Raw genomic sequence first — 19,757 nt, 5'->3', positions numbered from 1 at the left:
GTCAAGACTATTAGAAATTTGGCTAGGTTAGTAAGTATGAAGTTGTCATTTATGGCAACATATACTCTATATAAGTGCATGGAGATATAGTTCTAGTAGCTAGGCAAAGAAAATTATCTATGTATCATAGAGGTTATCTAATAGAATAGTTATATTTTTGTGTTAGGATTAACCACAGATAGAAATAATAGTTACATGCAAATATAACCAATATCAGAAAATAATAGATCGCATAGAAGAGAACACAAGACAAAAAGATTTAAAATGGTTCACTGAATCCCTAGGCAATGTTCACCAACAACAAGTCCAATATTATTATTATCCAGTGATTACAATCCATAATCCCTTATAGCTCAATATCACTACAAGAAGCTATAATATCACCATACATTATGAAATCCCTAACCCTAAGCCATTTTATACAAGCTTTTTCTGCATACATAATTAGGGCTATAATAAGTCATCCAATAGAAAAATAGCAATAGATGCCTTTTACAATATAAGGTCATTTATTGCTTCGGGGATGCTACCCCTAAAAACACCCATGGGGGTGTTACCCCTCAACCCCACTCTCTACTGCAACAAGGAGCACACCTAGGGTGCTACCTTTTGATCCCATCTTGAGGGCATAGCCTCCAAACCCCCATAGAAATCATCTAGGGAGAAAATTCATTGTATAAACCTATGAGTCTAATTAGACTCCACATCACAACAATCTCCCACTTGGAGACTGATCAGACTCCACAATAATAACCTCCCACTTGGAGGTTGATCATAGCACCACTAAACCTGTAGCTCCCATTGGAATATCAAACCACACTAGACTCTACTATTCTTTTATCATGTTTAGTCTAGAAGGCCAACTGAATTTGAAGAGGAGTTCAACTTCTCCCTCATGACTACCTTTGTAAATATATCTACTAGATTATCATTTGTATGTATCTTGTTTAGCTTTAACTCTCCATTATCCAAAATTGATTGAATGAAATGGTACCAAAACTATATGTGTTTTGTCTTTGAATATAGAAAAAAATTATTTGCTAGATGAATGACACTCTAGCTATTTGTAAACAAATAATTATCCCTCTTGGGTATCCCATTTCTTCCATGAAAATTTTTTGCTACCTTTGTAGTAGCAACATACAATGCCTCTGTAGTGGATAAAGAATTAACCTTCTCCAATTGAGAAATCCAACTCACTGCTATCCCACCAATAGTAAATACATAACCTATAGTACTTTGCCTAGTATCAATATCCCCCACCAAATCTGAATCAACATATCTCTATAGATTAGTAGTAGATCCTCCAAAATGTAAACACTTACTGGATTTTCCTCTAAAATATCTGAGAATCCATTTGACTTCATTCCAATGCTCAATCCTTGAATGAATCATATACCTACTAACAACTCCCATTACTTGTGAAATATCTACCCTAGTACATACCATAGCCTACATTAAGCTTCCAAAAAATGGAGCATAAGGTACCTTGGACATGTCATCCTCCTCTTCTTGTGTCTTTGGAAACATCTCCTTAGTCAATTTCAAATGACTAGGTAAAGGTGTGCTAATATCTTTGACATTCTCCAAAGAGAAATGTTGTAACACCTTCTCAATATAATCAACCTAAGATATTGCCAATTTTTTGTTCTTTCTATCTCTGTAAATTTTCTTACCAAGGATTTTCTTTGCCACCCACAATCCTTCATAGAAAATGAATGTGCTAACTATTCTTTTAGCCCCTTAATGTAATTCATATAATACCTAGCTACAAGCATATCATCAACATATAAACATAAAATAATGTAATCATACAAACTCTTAAAATAAACATAATGATCTAAATGATACATAATGAATCCATGATCACACATAAAACTATCAAATTTAATATACTATAGTCAAGGTAATTGTTTCAAGCCATATAAACTTTTCTGCAATCTGCACACTAATTTCTCCTTACCTTTGACCTCAAATCATTGTAGTCGTGCCATATATATCTCTTCATCCAAATCACCATGAAGAAATGATGTTTTAACATCAAGCTTATCCAAATAAAAATCTTCAGTAGCCACAATACTTAAAACAAAATGAATAAAAGTCATTTTAACAACAGGAGAAAATATCTCATCAAAATCAATTGATGCCCTTTTTCTATGCAAATGGTTTTACAACTAACCTAGCTTTGTATCTTTTCTTACCTCCATCCTCTTCTTTCAACCTGTAAATCCATTTCAACCTATAAATCCATTTATTTTGCAAAGCCCTTTTATGTGTAGAAAACTTGCATAAATCTCAAGTCTGATTTTTTAGCAAGGAGTTCATTTTTTCTTTCATTGTAGAGTCCAGAATCATTGGTTCACAAATTTTATAGTAATCCAATGTAGTTAGAATAGAAAAAGGAAATGCATGGAAAATCCATTAATCATGTCCAACACATTTATGTTGTATATTCATTCTCAAATGTTTTCAATTGATTTCAAAAGTTTGAAAAGTAAAACATATGTGAAAAAAAACTCAAGGGCCCATGATGGTGTTTTTGCATAGTTTTCTTGTAGCTTCAAGAAATTTTATTTTCAAATAAAATTAGGTTTCAAACCAGAAGATTTCATTTTCAAATCACATAAACTTGAAGCAGTATGCATCCTTACCTAGGTAGTGTCAATGTTATGTTGGTTTGTAGCATTGAATCACTCTTGTGTATACATATACATATACATATACAGATGAACCCAAAACAAAACTATGAAACTACTTGATAAATCATTTCTAATAAGATAATGTGATATGAGCTCTTCATAAGTGGGATGGAAGCTAAATCCATGAGGCAAGGGTGCATCACCCTCATCATGATTATAACCAAAGTTAAGATCCTCCATTATTGAATTCTCTTCCCAATTTGCTGATAGAAACACAAGAAAAAAAATAGATTGTTTCAACTAAACTCCACTATATAGCTAAAGGAAGCCTTGTCCCACTTAGCCTTTTGCAAAACCTAATATGTGGGATGTGGGGAGATGCATTGACTTCTTATATGGGTGTTAGGAGTGGTGGGAAAATCGGATAGGATGGTATGGGTAGAGAGGCACAAACTTGCTTGGTGTCAAAAGAGTATGTGTATATATCATATTTTCATTACAAGAGGGGGAGGGGAGGTTTTAGTTTTATGGGGTGGCTATTAAAATCTCCTCCTATGATGTATCTAAAAATCCTAAGAGAGAGAATGCATGTGTACGTGAATATATGTGTGTTGTTAATAATGATAGAAAGTACAAGTGAATGTAAAATTAGGTTGTAGGGGAACAAAAAGAAGTTTTTAGGGCTATAACTAAGATTGATAAAGGATTATTTGGATTTTTTATTGTATACATGTAAAGAGGAGAGAGTAAAGAGCATGTGGTCAAAATACCACATCAAATACGTGAATGACAAGGAATCAAGCACTATTTAGTGCCTGACCATTTATGATTGTTCATATTCTTCCCCACCTTGGAAAAATCCCAACTATTTCTCATCAAATCCCACCTAGCTTTATAAATCAAAACCCTAGAAACTAGAATTAAAAAAATCATAATCAAGGTCAGTGAACAGATATAATAAATGAATATATAAATGCTATCAGAATGGGCATGTTGTATAGTTGAGCCAGGGGGTTGCATTTGTGCTATAACATAGTGCTAAAGGAAGTCATCTTGAAAATATTGGTGCCACAAATTATGCTACTCAAATGCAACAAGAGTTACAGTGTTCTTATGGCGTAATTGATATTTTTTTTGCACATTTTTCATCGTTCCAAGAAGTTTCATATTCAAATAAAATCAAGTTTAAAGCTAAGAATTTTCATTTCCAAATCACATAAATTAGGTTTCAAACAATTTCATTTTCAAATCACATAAATAATGTTTTAAGCAAATTCATTTTCAAATCACATAAACTTGAAGCAATACACATCCTTGCCTAGGTCGTGTTGCTAGTGGGTTTGCAACAATCATTGTTACTCACATTTTAATGCTCGAACAAGAATCTTGCCTTGCGTATATGGTCTTGGGTGGAAATTAATTGGTTTATGTCTTTTTTAATGATAGCCAATTATTGTCAAAATTTTGATAGTTTAAGAGATAAGTAGTTATCCACTGACATTGAGGCAAATTTTTAAAAAAAGACAACAATTTCACAAAATTTTCCCCTCCATCAAAATTTAATGTCAGAAATTAGGGCCAAATGTAGTAGTGATTAGTTTGGTGGGCACCCCTTGCTTGTTTTTGACTATGTATACCATTTTCTATTTGACAAGTTGATCAAATTGAGTAACATTTTCATATTATTTTTTAATAGAAATTAATTTTATTTGGTTAATTTGTAGAATCAATATTTGACTTAATTGACTAACCTTGGTGTCCTATGTATATTGCTGATGTGGAATTTGTTGTCAAATGTTGGTTATTACAACTTCTCTATTACTCTTTCTTTTTTAATTTAATTTTTAGTTTTGAATAATTGTTTGCTTGTTAGTTCATTACTTTGTCACATCTTTACCTTACTCAACACTTTTTATTTTCAAATTCATAAGGTTCTAGATTAGATGACATGCAAATTTCTCTTACAACAATTTTTATTTTACATTCTGATGTAACAACCATACATTATGAGGCCATCCATGCTATGCGATAATGTCTAGGACACAAATCTACTACAAGTTCTCCTTGATCAATATTTAAAAATTCTATTGATGTCCAAATTTAATTCTATATTCTGTAGGCACAAAAGATCCATCCTTGCGTAATGCGCAAATTCATTCTCACAAAGATATATATTGTTATATAAGAACTTAAAAAAAAATTTACTTAACAATATCTGTCATAATTGAATTGATATCAAATGAACTAAGGCCCCGTTTGGTTGCTGGAATATGAGTGGAATAGGAAAACGAAATTAGAATATGTTTTATATTCGTTGTTTGGTAAGCTCAATCGGAATTGGGAATAGGAAGACATATTCCAATTTTGCCCCTAAACTGAGCATATGTCTATGCCAAAAAATATCTGTTATTGGAATAGGCCATTTCCATTCCCATTCCGATTTTCCATTAAAAAAATTTATTTATTTTTATTTTTATTTTTATTTTTTTGAATTTTAATTTTTTTTTTTAAAAAAATTGAATTTTTTTTTTTTTAAATTTTTTTTTTCGATTGTTTTTTTTTTTTTGAATTTTTACTTTTTCAATTTTTTTTGTTATTTTTTAAATTTTGTTTTTTTAAATAACATTTTTTTAAACTATATCTATTTGTTTAAAAAAATGAAAATGAAAATAAATTAACTAAAAAAATAATAAATTAAAATTTTTTTTAGGAAAAATGTTTTTTAAAATACAAAACTTAATCTTATTCGTATTCTATTTTTGTACAACCAAACAATAGATTAACATATTCCCAGTTGAATTCCAAGTGCACCAAACATGATTGGAATTGCCTATTTCTATTCCCATTCCTCATTTCCATTCCCATTCCATTTTTCTATTCTAATTTTCTATTCCTATGCCAGCAACCAAACAGGGCCTAAGGGCAGTTTGGTTGCTGGAATAGGAATAGGAAAATTGGAATAGGAAATGTATTCTCTGTTTGGTACCCCAAATTGGAATAAGGAATAGGCATACATATTCCAATTTTTCCACTAAAATGAGCATATGTCCATTCCAAAAAATTGTTATTGGAATAGATCATTAATATTCCCAATCTAGTTTTTTTTTTTTTTTTTTTTTTAAATTTAATATTTTTAAATTTTTAAATTAAATTTTTTTTAAAATAATTTTTTTAATAACATTTTTTTATTATATCTATTCTTTAAAAAAAACGTGAAATACATTATATTTCTCATTAATTTCAATGAATAAAATAAAAATAAAAATAAATTAACCTTTTTACCATAATTAAAACGATTAACTAAAAAACAAAAAAATTTTAAAAAAATTTAAGGGAAATATTTTTAAAAATGCAAAACTTAATCTTATTCCTATTCCATTTTTGTACAGCCAAATAATAGATTAACATATTCCTAATCGAATTTATGTGAACCAAACAGGATTGTTCATCAAAAAGTCCCTTGTTTTTTTTTAATAAATAGTCCATCAAAGTATAGGAAAAAATTGATTAAGGAAAAAGATTTACTTTGATGGAGGTGAGTGTGGAAACATCATTGGTAGACAGTAATGCAGAGGGTGAGGCAGTGAGTCCATTTAGTCAGACATTTTGTACTCCATTACTTTCATTATGTGTGCAGGCCATATTTGAGCTTGAAGAAGCCTTTGATGTCTCTAGCACCAAGCAAGCTATTGAGAGTATTCTTTTGCCAAGCAACCCATGGTTTTGTAGTAAGATGGTCTATTTCTTTTCTTTACATAACACTTCTGTGCAGATGTTTATAATTCTATTCTATCATGATTTATAGGTTTCTTGAATTCTATACTTGATTTTTATCAGCACGTGATGGTTCTGTTGGAATTTAATACGGTGGTTGACTTGCCCCTAGAGCCAAATGCCCACCTACCCCCTAACAGATTGCAGAACAGCCTAAAAAATTAATATGGGTAGGTGAGATTTTCAAATTTGGAAATGAGAGGGAAAAACATTTTAGGTCAGAAGACAAAAAGCTATGATTAGATTCATTCGACCAGACAGAGAGAAGAAGAAAAAGAGCTTAGAAGTTGCAAAGCAAGAAACAAGAGAAAAGTGAACAACAGATCTATTCGTCAAAGTGCAGAGACAGAAAAAAGTTCATTTCATGCCTGTAGATGCACGTGTTTATTCTCTGATCATTCTATATATTTATTGTTTTTTTGAGTTCGTCTTGTTGAAGCAGTGATTGCTCCAGGCACCATTGTATGAAGCCATTAGAGCTACAAGTTTAAAGTTTATTAAAATTTGAAGTTTTACCATTTTTAGGGTTTTCTGGTTGAAGCAGAATGCTCCCAGATTTTTTAATAGTTTAAATCTCAGTTGAATAGAATAGCAAGCAGGCATACTTCTATTGTTCTTCCTCTTCTATTCATTGCATTTGAGAAACTTGGTTGAAAGGTTAAAGCTTGGCTCTCTGGTTTTAATGGTGAAAGCATTCACATTAGAATTTTTCTAAGTTATAAATTTTTCTCAGTTGGAGCCGAGCTTACTCGGCATCCATTGTTGCCAAGCATTTTTTTTTCTTTGAGTGCCAAGCTAACTCGGCACCTATTGCATTTTCCTTTGTGTGCCGAGATCACTCGGCACCATCAACTGCCGAGCAATCCATGACTTGGCACCTTCAAGTGTCGAGCATAACTAGCACTCGACACCTTCATGTGCCAAGCAGTTTTTAGTGCCAAGCAAAAACTTTGAGGTTTAGGGTTGTGAGTTTTGAAGTTGATTTATATTTCTCACATGGTATCAGAGCTTTGAGGCCCCACATCCATAGTGAGTTAGGGCATTCATTTTCTTGGGATATTTGACATGGCAGGAGATGCAGGAAAGATATGGCAGTAGCAACCACCATTCAATGGGAAAAAATATGATACATGGGCAAAGAAGATGAAAACCATTATGGTTGCAAATGATTTATGAGAGTTTGTGGTTAATGGATTCAATGATGTGACTAACCCAACTCAGTATGCTGCTCTCACAAATGCACAGAAGACTCATTTGAAAGAATCAAGGAGGAAAGATGCAAAGGCACTAAGTCTTATTGAAGCAGCAATGACATAGACAGTATTCCAAAAGATTGCAGCAAAAAATTATGCAAAGGAAGCATGGGATATCCTTGAGAAAAACTTCAAGGGGACTGATAAAGTCTGTACTATAAAGCTACAAAATATAAGCAGGGAGTTTGAGAACCTTCAGATGAAGGAAAATGAATCAGTTGCAGATTTCAGTTCAAGGACCTCCAATGTGATTAATCAACTGAAATCAAATGGAGAAGACTATCAAGAGCAGAGGATAGTGGAAAAGATATTGAGGAGTTTACCTCATAAATATGACAATTTGGTCATGACCATAGAAGAGGCAAAAGAGCTCAGTGTTTTGACAATGGATTAGTTGATGGGTACTCTTCAAACATATGAGCATAGGATCAATAGATCTACATTTTTTTCTTCCCAAGAGAAAGCATCCAAGGCTCAGTCAAATCCAAGAGAACGAGGGAGAGGAAGAAATGGCTCAGGCAAAAACTCTAGAGCTAGAGGCCAAGGAAATGCAGGACAAAGAAATGTTGCAGCAGAAAGTTCAGGAAGAGCAGATGGAGCAAGTAGCTCACAAAATACTTCAAGAGGAGGTAAGAAAAGTTATAACTCCAATAAAAGTAATGTAGAATGCTACTACTGTCATAAATTTGGGAATTATGCAAGTGAATGCTGGAAGAAGCAAAATGATAAGTCAGAACAAGCAAATGTGGCTAATGTGAACATGGGAAGTGGAAACAATGCCACTGCCTTCATCATGTGTAATGTTGGTGAAGAAGGAAGCCCTAAGGTTTGGTACCTTGATAGTGGATGTAGCAACCACATGAGTGGTAATGAAACCTTGTTTTCATTCATTGACAAGAGTCTCAAATCTGAGATTAAAATGGGTAACAATGGAACCCTACCAGTAGTGAGCAAAGGATCTATTATAGTCCGCACTAAAAAGGGTGAGAAGAAGGAAATAAAAAATGTGTATTTTACCCTTGGTATGAAGCACAATTTGATGAGCATTGGTCATCTCATTCAAAATAGATACAAAGTGCTGATGGAGAATGACACGTGTGTTATTCATGAAAAGGATGGGAGCAAGAATTTACTTGCAGCAGTTCAAATGACAAAGAACAGAATGTTTCCCTTGAGGATAGAGACATGTTTCTCATCTCAAGTTGGTGTTGCACCTCCCACACAGTCAGCTCTAAGGAGTGTGATTGAAGACCCCTCACGGCTATGGCACATCAGGTATGGTCATCTTGGCTATGCTGGTTTAAATTTGTTGTCAAATAAAAGAATGGTAGAAGGTTTTCCATGTATAGGAAATTTATGTGACAAGTGTGAGGCTTGTATTTTGGGTAAGGAACATAGACTTTGCTTTAATTTTGAAAATTCTAGGAGGGCTAGATATCTTAGAGTTAGTGCATACTGACCTAGTCGGTCCTATGCAAGTTACTTCCATTGGGGGGAGTACTTATTTCATGACATTCATTAATGATTTCAATCGTAGGACATGGGTGTATTTCTTAAAGAATAAATCTGAAGCATTTGATAAATTTGTAGAATTTAAGGACTAGGTTGAAAGAGAATGTGGACATTATATCAAGGTCCTAAGATCAAATAGAGGAGGGGAGTATACCTCCAATTCTTTTGTAAATTTTTGCAGGAAACATGGCATAAAAAAAGAGCTCACAGCTAGCTATACACCATAGCATAATGGAGTGGCTGAAAGAAAGAATAGGACCATTGTTGAAATGGCAAGGAGCATGATTAAAGATAAAGGTCTCCCAACTAAATTTTGGGGAGAGGCTATGGCAACAACAGTTTACCTAATTAATAGGTGTCCTACAAAGGCTGTTCGTGATAGAATTCCAATGGAAGCATGGTCATGAAGAAGATGGATAGTTGAACACCTAAGGGTGTTTGGATGTGTTGCATATGCACATGTGTCTAAAGAGAAAAGGCAGAAATTGGATGACAAAGGTGTGAAGTGCATCTTCACAGGGTATAGCTCAGAATCAAAGGCATATAGATTGTATGACCCATTGAACAACAAGATGATGCTTTCAAGAGATGTGGAATTTCTTGAAAATCAGTCTTATTATGGTTCAACTGATGAGTCTCCGAGCACTTCAAGTAAAGTTCCAATTATGAATGAAGATGATGCTGATGAACAGCAAGAAGAAGGAGCAAATAGAAGAAAAGGCAAGAAACTTCAGTTCTTGCCGAGCTCCTCTAAGCATGACCGAGTGTCAGTGTCGAGTAATAGTGAAGACTGAGCTAATCAACAATGCAACAACAATGAAGATTCTGATCCCACACTCTCCTCCCTGTTACCAAGAAAGACAAAGAGTCTTAGGGAGATATACCAAGATGAAAGGTATGAAGATTATGATCAGAGTGTTAATTTTGCATTATTTTCTCATAGTGATCCAATATATTTTGAAGAAGCTATTAAGGAGAAGAAATGGTGTAAGGCCATGGATGAGGAAATAGATGCTATAGAAAGGAATGAGACATGGGAGCTAACTGAATTGCCTCCCGAGCAGCAAGTGATTGGAGTGAAATGGGTCTACAAGACCAAATGCAATGCTGAAGGCAAGATTGATAGGCATAAGGCAAGGCTGGTAGTCAAGGGCTACAAACATCAGTATGGTAGAGACTATGATGAAACATATGCCCTGGTTGCAAGAATGGAAACCGTGTGTGTTTTCATAGCAATTACAGCTCAACACAAATGGAATGTATCCCAAATGGATTTGAAGTCCACCTTCCTAAATGGTGTATTGAAAGAAGAAGTGTATGTGGAGCAGCCACCTGGTTATGAAGTTGTAGGTGAAGAGAACAAAGTATATAGGTTGAAGAGAGCTCTTTATGGGCTCAAGTAGGCTCTATGGGCATGGTACAATAGGATTGACTCATATTTGATGAGCAATGGCTTTAGCAAAAGCAATGGTGAGCCCACTCTTGACATCAAGGCAGTAGATGGTAATGTATTGATTTTTGTCTTGTATGTAGATGCCTTAATTTTTGCTGGAAATGACAAGGCTCTAATTGGTGAGTTTAAAGAGGCCATGAAAAGTGAATTTAGAATGACAGACCTAAGTCTCTTGAAATACTTTCTAGGCATAGAAGTAAAACAAATGCATGATGGCATCTTCATCTCTCAATAAAAATATGCAAGGCAGATCTTGGAGAGATTCAAAATGTAGAACAGTAAGGCAGCCCCCACACCAACATCAATAGGTCTGAAGTTGAGCAAGGAAGACTCTAGCAAGAGAGTGGATCCAACACTATACAAGAGTATGGTTGGAATTTTAATGTATTTGACTACAACTTGGCCAGACCTAATGCATGCAGTAAGTTTGATTTCCAAATTTATGGAAACACCAAAGGATTCCCATTGGCAAGCGGGAAAAAGGATCCTAAGGTATGTGAAAGATGTCAAGGGATTTGAGATTTTGTATAATGCAAGAGATGATTTCAAGTTGGTGGGTTATACTAATAGTGATTGGGCTGAAAGTTTAGATGATAGGAAGAGCACTTTCGGATACATGTTCCATATGGGATCGGGTGCAATTTCATGGGAATCCAAGAAGCAACCTATTGTTGTTCAATCTACAGCAGAGGTTGAATACATAGCAGCAAATGCAGTAGCATGTCAAGCGATTTGGCTAAGGAGGATCTTGACAGATTTGAATGAAAGGCAAGAGGATGGAACCACAATTTATTGTGATAACATCTCATCAATTATATAGTCCAGGAATCTAGTCTTCCATGGTAGAAGCAAGCATATTGAGATCAAAAATCACTTCATTAGAGAGTTGGTGGAGAATGGGGATATCAAGATGGAATTTTGCAGATCTGAGCAGTAGCTAGCAAACATTTTCACAAAGCCATTAGGCATTGGAACTTTTGTACACCTAAGAGAGTGTCTTGGTGTAGTTGATGTGGATCAACTGTGATCCTTTTTTTGTTTGGCTTAGGACAAAGGGGGAGTGTTGGAATTTAATGCGGTGGTTGACTTGCCCCTGGAGCCAAATGCCCACCTAAACCCTGATGGATTGCAGAACAGCCTAAAAAATTAATACAGGTAGGTGAGATTTTCAAATTTGGAAATGAGAGGGGAAAATGTTTTAGGTTAGAAGACAAAAAGCAATGATTAGATTCATTTGACCAGACAGAGAAAAGAAGAAAAAGAGCTCAGAAGTTGCAAAGCAAGAAAGAAGAGAGAAGTGATCAGCAGATCTATTCGTCAGAGTGTAGAGATAGAAAGAAGTTCATTTCGTGCTTGTAGATGAAAGTGTTTCTTCTTTGATCATTCTGTATGTTTTTTTTTTTTGTTGAGTTCGTCATGTTGAAGCAGTGATTGCTCTAGGCACCATTGTATACAGCCATTAGAGCTGCAAGTTTAAAGTTTATTGAAGTTTGAAGTTTTACCATTTTTAGGGTTTTCTAGTTGAAGCGGAATGCTCCTAGATTTTGTAATAGTTTAAATCTCAGTTGAAAAGAATAGCAAGCATGCATACTTCTATTGTTCTTCCTCTTCTATTCATTGCATTTGAGAAACTTGGTTGAACGGTTAAAGCTTGACTCTTTGGTTTTAATGGTGAAAGCATTCATGTTAGAATTTTTCAAAGTTATAATTTTTTCTTAGTTGGAGCCGAGCTTACTCGGCATCCATTGTTGCCGAGCATTTTTTTTTCTTTGAGTGCCAAGCTAACTCGACACCTATTGCATTTTCCTTTGTGTGCTGAGCTCACTCGGCACCTATTGCCTGTCACTCGGCACCATCAAGTGCTGAGCAATCTGTGACTCGACACCTTCTAGTGTCAGGCAAGTGCCAAGCATAACTGGCACTCGGCACCTTCATGTGTCAAGCATTTTTTAGTGCCGAGCAAAAACTTTGAGGTTTAGGGTTGTGAGTTTTGAAGTTGATTTATATTTCTCACAGGTTCTCCCTTTAATATTAAAAATAGCTCCTCCTAATAAATTAATGCCAATATCATCACGTGGTAAAACAATTGTTAGCTACGGTTACATTTGAAAGATCTAAACATGATATGTTATATTAAAAGAACAAAAGTACTATGGATAAGCAGTGGGTATGTTATATATTTAGAATGTTCATTTTCTTCTATTAATAGATCAAATATAAGAGTAAATAAAATCTACTTCAAGAAATCTAACTAGATACTTAGAATAAGGGTAAATAGAATCTACTTCAAGAATCTAACTAGACACTTGGAGTACTAGGAAGAAGTAGCTAGGCTACATTATATGCAATACGTCACAGAGTTTTAGAATATCTAGAATACTTTTTATGTTAATATACTTGTCATAACCATAGTTCAAATATAATAGATCAATTAACTAAACTGGATTATTTACAGGGTTGTATTGTTCACTTGTTTTTTGATATGCCCATATTTGATGAATGATTTTATATGTTCAAGTTGTGCATATTTCTTCTTTACACATGGAGTCATACTTTAAAAGTCTATCAGTTTGGTTGCTGGCATTAACAAATTTTGTATTTGTTTTATATTTAGAATTTGTCACATGTTTTGTCAATTGAAAATTGAACAGAAAAAACAAGAAAATATGACACTCAAATTTCTATTGGAGGGATTAATTTCTATCAACTGTCGGTAGCCTTATGGTTGGTTAACCGTCCACCGTCCAACCCACACTCAGCACCGTCCACATTAAAAGCAGACAAACCGCCGCATACAGCCGCCCAAGGTCATTTCAAAATTAGTCTTCAACTACCAGTAGTTGCATATATTAATTGATATATATTCATATTATATGTCATGCAATACATGTGTTTGATATTCTAGAGAGTTCTCAGACCTCTATAAATAGAGGTATTATGTAAAGATTTGAGTATCAGATGTTTATCTGATCATGGTGGATCAGTAGAGCCCATTTTGGGTTTCTCATTGTGAATCATGAGTGGATGGAATGCTGTAGCATTCTAAGGACTTGTAGCATTCTATGGATTTGTAATAAATTTCAGATATGTTAATGAGTATGAAGTGTTGTAGCACAACTTGATGTCTTTGTGTTTTGCTTATTGATTTGAATGTTTATCATTGCATTCATGTTTGTCTTTGATCCACTCTATCCACCTCCTTCAAGTGGTATCAGAGCTAATGGGAGATGATCTTGGAGATCATGGAGAGGTCGATGATCTTGAAGTGTTTTTTGGCAAATGAAAAGTTTCAGCCATTGAGTATTTGTCATTAAGGTTGTGGCATCGTAGCCCAACAGGCAATGGCATTTGAAGTTATCTTCTATAAGAAGAAAGGGAAGAACAAATCAAGAGACTGCTATGAGAAACAGAGAAGTCACGAAAAGAAGGAAGCCAAAGTCATAAATTAGAAGCATGTGGAGCATCTCTGTGCAAGCGAGAGTGCCAAAGAATGCATACACAAGGCATGGAAGATATTGATCATGGAAATGTTTATTATGTCTTTGTGTTTAAGTACGTGTGTTTGATGTTATACAATAGTTATTGAACTTAGTTGTGGTTGCAGTAAGTGAAAGTAGGTTGGATTGGTGGTGAGCTACTTGTCATGATTCAAAGGAATTCTAAGGTCTGTGTGTGTGCTGATTGGATAAAAGTGTTGAGATTGAAAGTGAAAATTTATCTATCTAATTATGAAAGATACGATGTTCTTGATAGTTGTCATGTAACAAAAGTTGGTTGCATTGATATCCCCCAACTAAGTGATTAAAATTGAATTAGTGATGTTTTTTAATTGGCTATGTGAATGTATGGGGTGCATTATCGGTTGTGCCCGACACCCTAAAGGTTTTTTGGTTTGACATATTAATGAACCATGTATCTGAAAAGGATTCCTATAGAACTAGCGAGTACAGCGGTTGGGCACCCATGTATCTCGGTAGATGGATTTCTTTTTATATGGACTCAATATTTAGTTTGATGCAGGTACAAAAAAAAAAGGCCCAAAGTGATGATAGTTTCCCTGTAGTGATGATTCATGGTCAGTAGAACCAATGAATGCTTGGTTTTTAAACCATTTGAACGCAAAGTTTATGGTGATCTTGAAACCATTTGTGTAATGTTTGAGAAGTTCTTGGTGAGCTTGAAACCACTTCAGAATTGCATTGGTTAGGGGTAAGCCGAAAAACCCAAAGTGATTATGATGAGGGAAAACAATATAAATGTAGTAGCTTTAGTGACAAAAATTAAGAGGGAGTGTTGGAGGGATTAATTTCTATCAACTGTCGACAGTCTTATGGTTGGTTAACCGTCCACCGTCCAACCCGCACTCAGCACCGTCCACATTAAAAGCAGACAAACAGCCGCCCAAGGTCATTTCAGAATCAGTCTTCAACTACCAGTAGTTGCATATATTAATTGATATATATTAATATTATATGTCATGCAATACATGTGTTTGATATTCTAGAGAGTTCTCAGACCTCTATAAATAGAGGTATTATGTAAAGATTTGAGTATCAGATGTTTATCTGATCATGGTGGATCAGTAGAGCCCATTTTGGGTTTCTCATTGTGAATCATGAGTGGATGGAATGCTGTAGCATTCTAAGGACTTGTAGCATTCTATGGATTTGTAATAGATTTCAGATATGTTAATGAGTATGAAGTGTTGTAGCACAACTTGATGTCTTTGTGTTTTGCTTATTGATTTGAATGTTTATCATTGCATTCATGTTTGTCTTTGATCCACTCTATCCACCTCCTTCAATTTCAATTCTGCGTATAAATTGAAGATTAATTTTTCTTTAGAATTTATTCCTAGCAATTCTGGTTCAATTCCAAACCCAAATGGACCACAAGAGTGCTAAGAAAAAGCGGATTGGATCATAAATATTGAATCTATATTAATTTTGATGTTAAATGTTTTACAATTGTAGCTATAGTTCAACTACAATATATCCTAACCAAACCCAAAAAAAATCTTCAAACCAATTAACTTCTAAAATATTTGTTGAATAATTGTTTTTATTGATGTAATGGCAGACTGAGAATAGACATGGAGTTCTGCATTGGGTCGAAACTGAAGTAAACGTGGACGATCATGTAATTGTTCCAGCTGAGTTTCCTCCGGGCGAAACTGGATATGATGAGTTTGTGAAAGAGTATATCAGTACTATACATTTAACCCCTCTTCCCAAGTGTAGGCCCATGTGGGCATTTCACATTCTGAATGGCAATACAAGCAAGGCCAGATCCACATTAATCATAAACATGCACCATTTCTTAGGTGATGGTACTTCCCTCATGTCCCTTCCTCTCCACTGTGTCACCAGAGCAGATGATCCCAATCTCCCTATCACCAGTCCTTCATTCATAAAATCTCCACCTCGCAAAAGGATTCCATACTATTTATCATCGTGGGTTTCCATTGAACTTATGTATTTCATACTTCATAGGCTATTGTTCATGCCTCTTCTTGTACTGTGGAACACTTTTTGTGATCTCATAAGTAGCTTCCTTAGAATTATATGGACGGATGATAGCAAGTTGCCCTTCCGTGGGCCTCCCGCTGTTGAAATGCTGCCCAAAGTCATGTCCTCCGTCACCTTCCTCATGGAAGACGTCAAAAAGATAAAGAATTCCGTCGGAGGAGTAACTACTTCACCTCACGCTCATTTTATATCTATATGTTATATATTTAATCTATTTGATATTTATATCTTATACATTTAATCCTTTCAAACATGCTCATTTGGGTAAAATACTTTTGCGGACTGTTAACGATGTTCTAATGGGTGTCATATTCGGTGGTTTTCAACGATACCTCGAGGAAAATCATTCTCACGGTGCGCGCAATGAATGCTCATAATTTAATTATAATTCTGACTCATTATAATAATTCGAATACTATATTTTGCAGGAGAAGTGGCAAAAGTCAGGAAGGAGATGGCGAACTCGAGAGTCACGAGGATAGCACTGTCTGGATTGAAGGTATTAGATGTTCCATTTAAATTTTTGTTAGAAATGGTAATTTCTCATAAATATTATATTTTCAATAGTCGTCATTATTCAACAATCACAAGATTTCTTAAATTTATTGTAAATCTTTATAGAATGTAAACAATTGTTGAAACTTAACATTGGAGCATTATGAGGAAATCCAACAAAATTGTTAACAAATATTTATTTTCTATAATTGTATAAATTTTATGATGAAAATAAGATTATTTACACATGCACAATTAATGATTCTTTTTAAACATTTTATTAATTGATGAACTTCAATTTAAATCTAAAGAATATGAGCAAACCTTAATTTATTGTTGATTTTCTACAGGTTATTAAAGAAATGTTGAAACTCAACAGTAAAAGACCATGGGGAAACCAAATTGGGATGTTACAAATCCCTATTCCCATAAGTAATGAAGAGAGTCCATTAGACTTTGTGGGAAGAGCCAAACAAATCATAGATAGAAAGAAAATGTCACTTGAAGTCTTCATCACTGGAAACCTACTCAGCTATTTGTGTCCAAAGGTATGTAATTTATGCTAAGTGTGATTAAATTATATTAGTAGAGCTATATAATATTATTTTGAGTTAAAGTTTATATCTTTTAAGTATTGCAGGTATCTTCCACTAGCATCTATAACACACTATCAAACACAACATTAGCATTATTGAATATGATCAACCCCATAGACAAGATAGCACTCAATCGAATTCCTGTTAAGAGCATCTCTTTCTTGGCATTTGGGATACCTCAGGCAAGTAATTAGGTAGCCATGATAAGGGGAAACTTTACTTGATCTCCACTTTTATATTGATTATCACTCTAAGAATATCTATGTGCTACTAGAAGTTCCTATTAGAAAAATAAAACAATAAAAAAAATATAAAGACAAACTAAACTTATAGCTTGTTAATAAACATTGGTAATAGTAATTAAAAATATATAGAGTCATGTGACTTCAACATCCTAAAATTATGCTAATATAAATGACAATATACTAATACAATTGTCAACAAACTACTTGTGGTATTGCTATTAGGATTTTACTATGTAGTTTTTGAGTCAAACTCATTGACCCATATTTCATGAGTACTGATTCAACCTAAATCTATCTCTCCTGATAATAAATGGAACACTTAGCACTCATTGGATCTAGGTGATGCTCACAGAGATGAAGCATTGAGATTTTTTTGTCAAACATTCACCAAGTGTTGTGCCTTATGAACTATTCATTAGAAAGCCCCTTGAGCTCAACAATTAATAAGTAGGAGATAATTTCCATAGAAAGTCAAATTGTGATATTGCTATCAGGTTTAACTGTGTATTTTTTGAGTCAAACTCATTAGACCATATTTCATGAGTAGTGATTCAACCTGACAACACACACACGAACTTGACAACTAGCTAGAACATACTAACACCAAACTCAAACACATCTACAACCTTGTTTGATTCATTCTCTAACTCTCTAACTAATGGAGCACTAAATTCTAGCATCCCCTCTAAATGATTCAACATTAAATTGACATATATAATAGGAAATACATTATGGATATAATTTTCTTCAAAAAACTAGTTCTTATACCTATAAGTCTTCTTCAAGTTGCTCTCAACTACTGGTATAGTCTCATAGCTATCATCCAAGCTTCAAAAAATTATTGGACACCATTTGCAAAAAAAATTCCTCATAAACCTCATAAAGGTATGATACCAATCTTCCATATTTTTAGATCTTTTTGAGCCATTGAACACCAATCCACACATGCATATCTCGTAATCGTGATGAGGTCTAATTTCTCCAATATATTAGCACCTTAGACTATTGATCATCCATCTAGCATCTACTACCTCCTTTCCTATTTCTGAAGCATTGACTTCTTCAAAATAAAATAAGTTTTTCATCTTCAATGAAATCATCATCACCCTCAAGATTTGGTGGCTCTTCTCTAGGCCTCATCTCCTCAATAGTTTCTTTTGTAACACACAAAATTTAACAAGAAATGGCTATAATACCATATTAGAAAAATAGAACAAGATAATAAAAATAGAGATAATCCAAACTAACAACTTGTTATCAATCATTGGTGATAGTAAATATAATTATATATAGAGTCATATGAATTCATCAAGATCTTATAATTATGCTAATACAAATGACAACACAGTAATACAATTCAAGAAAATCTACATTATGATTGACATCAAAAACATGAACTTGACACCTAACTCAAACACATCTACAATCTTGTTTATTCATTCTCTAACTCTCTAATTCCAACTTCACGTTATGAATATGATATGTTAATGCTAAAATCTATTTTCTTGGAAGAATATTTTTTGGTATAATGAATTTTTGTTTGTTTGTAGATGCTTCTTTTGATGGTGGTGAGCTACATGGGAAGTTTGAGGTTAGAAGTGACTGGCACCAAAAATTATGTGAATAGTTATAGTCTAGCCAAGTGTTTTACTGAATACTTTGACAAGATGATGGAGGCCATTGATGGATAATGCAATTGGATCCTAGGTTTTAAGCTTTGCTTCAACTTCAAATTCATCTACTTTTTTTTAAAACAAAGGTTATCCTTGGGCTTGGGTGTATGTATTTAAAATTGATTACTAATACAAATGGAATTTCTTAGACCAAGGCTCAAATACGTTCACTAAGCTTTTTTGTTTATAATTAATGTTTGAATGTGCAAGTGCTAATACTAAGCCCTAATCTAATGTAATAGGTAGGGTAAGTAGTAGTTTCCCACTACTTAACTATAGTGATTCATAGAAATTGTGATATGTTGATCATAAAAAATGACATATTTAAATGTTAAGTGATTTTAATTTTTTTACATGCACATTTTTTTAATGTAATTTAGCATTTATTAAAATATGTCAATATCATTAAAAAATAATCTTGCTAAAATAAAAGGTCTAATAAGAACATGTTACATTTTATTGTGTTGTTCAATCAACTAGCTATATTTTAATGTATTCCTTACAAAACCAAAAACATTTTAGTGCTCATTACGACTTTAATAAATCTAAAAAATGAAATGAAGGAACATATTATGCGTGGAAAAAAAAC

At 33.8% G+C, this 19,757-nt stretch overlaps 1 protein-coding gene across 1 annotated transcript; it reads left to right on the top strand.

The window, feature by feature from the left end:
* The first annotated feature begins 6,168 nt into the window (after positions 1-6,168).
* LOC149536898 (wax ester synthase/diacylglycerol acyltransferase 11-like) lies at positions 6,169-19,186 on the top strand. Its single transcript, XM_089806368.1, has 7 exons — positions 6,169-6,375; positions 15,711-16,317; positions 16,439-16,513; positions 16,588-16,658; positions 17,005-17,202; positions 17,295-17,432; positions 19,046-19,186. The coding sequence occupies exons 1-7, from the start codon at positions 6,169-6,171 to the stop codon at positions 19,184-19,186; spliced, it is 1,437 nt and encodes a 478-aa protein (XP_089662494.1).
* Positions 19,187-19,757: the final 571 nt, after the last annotated feature.

This window comes from Cupressus sempervirens, chromosome 10 (genome assembly GCF_028749045.1).
Source record: "Cupressus sempervirens isolate cs-2001-9-10 chromosome 10, ASM2874904v1, whole genome shotgun sequence".
NCBI lineage: Eukaryota > Viridiplantae > Streptophyta > Pinopsida > Cupressales > Cupressaceae > Cupressus > Cupressus sempervirens.
The sequence above is the reverse complement of the archived record's forward strand: the minus strand, read 5'-3'. Positions and strand labels throughout refer to the sequence as shown.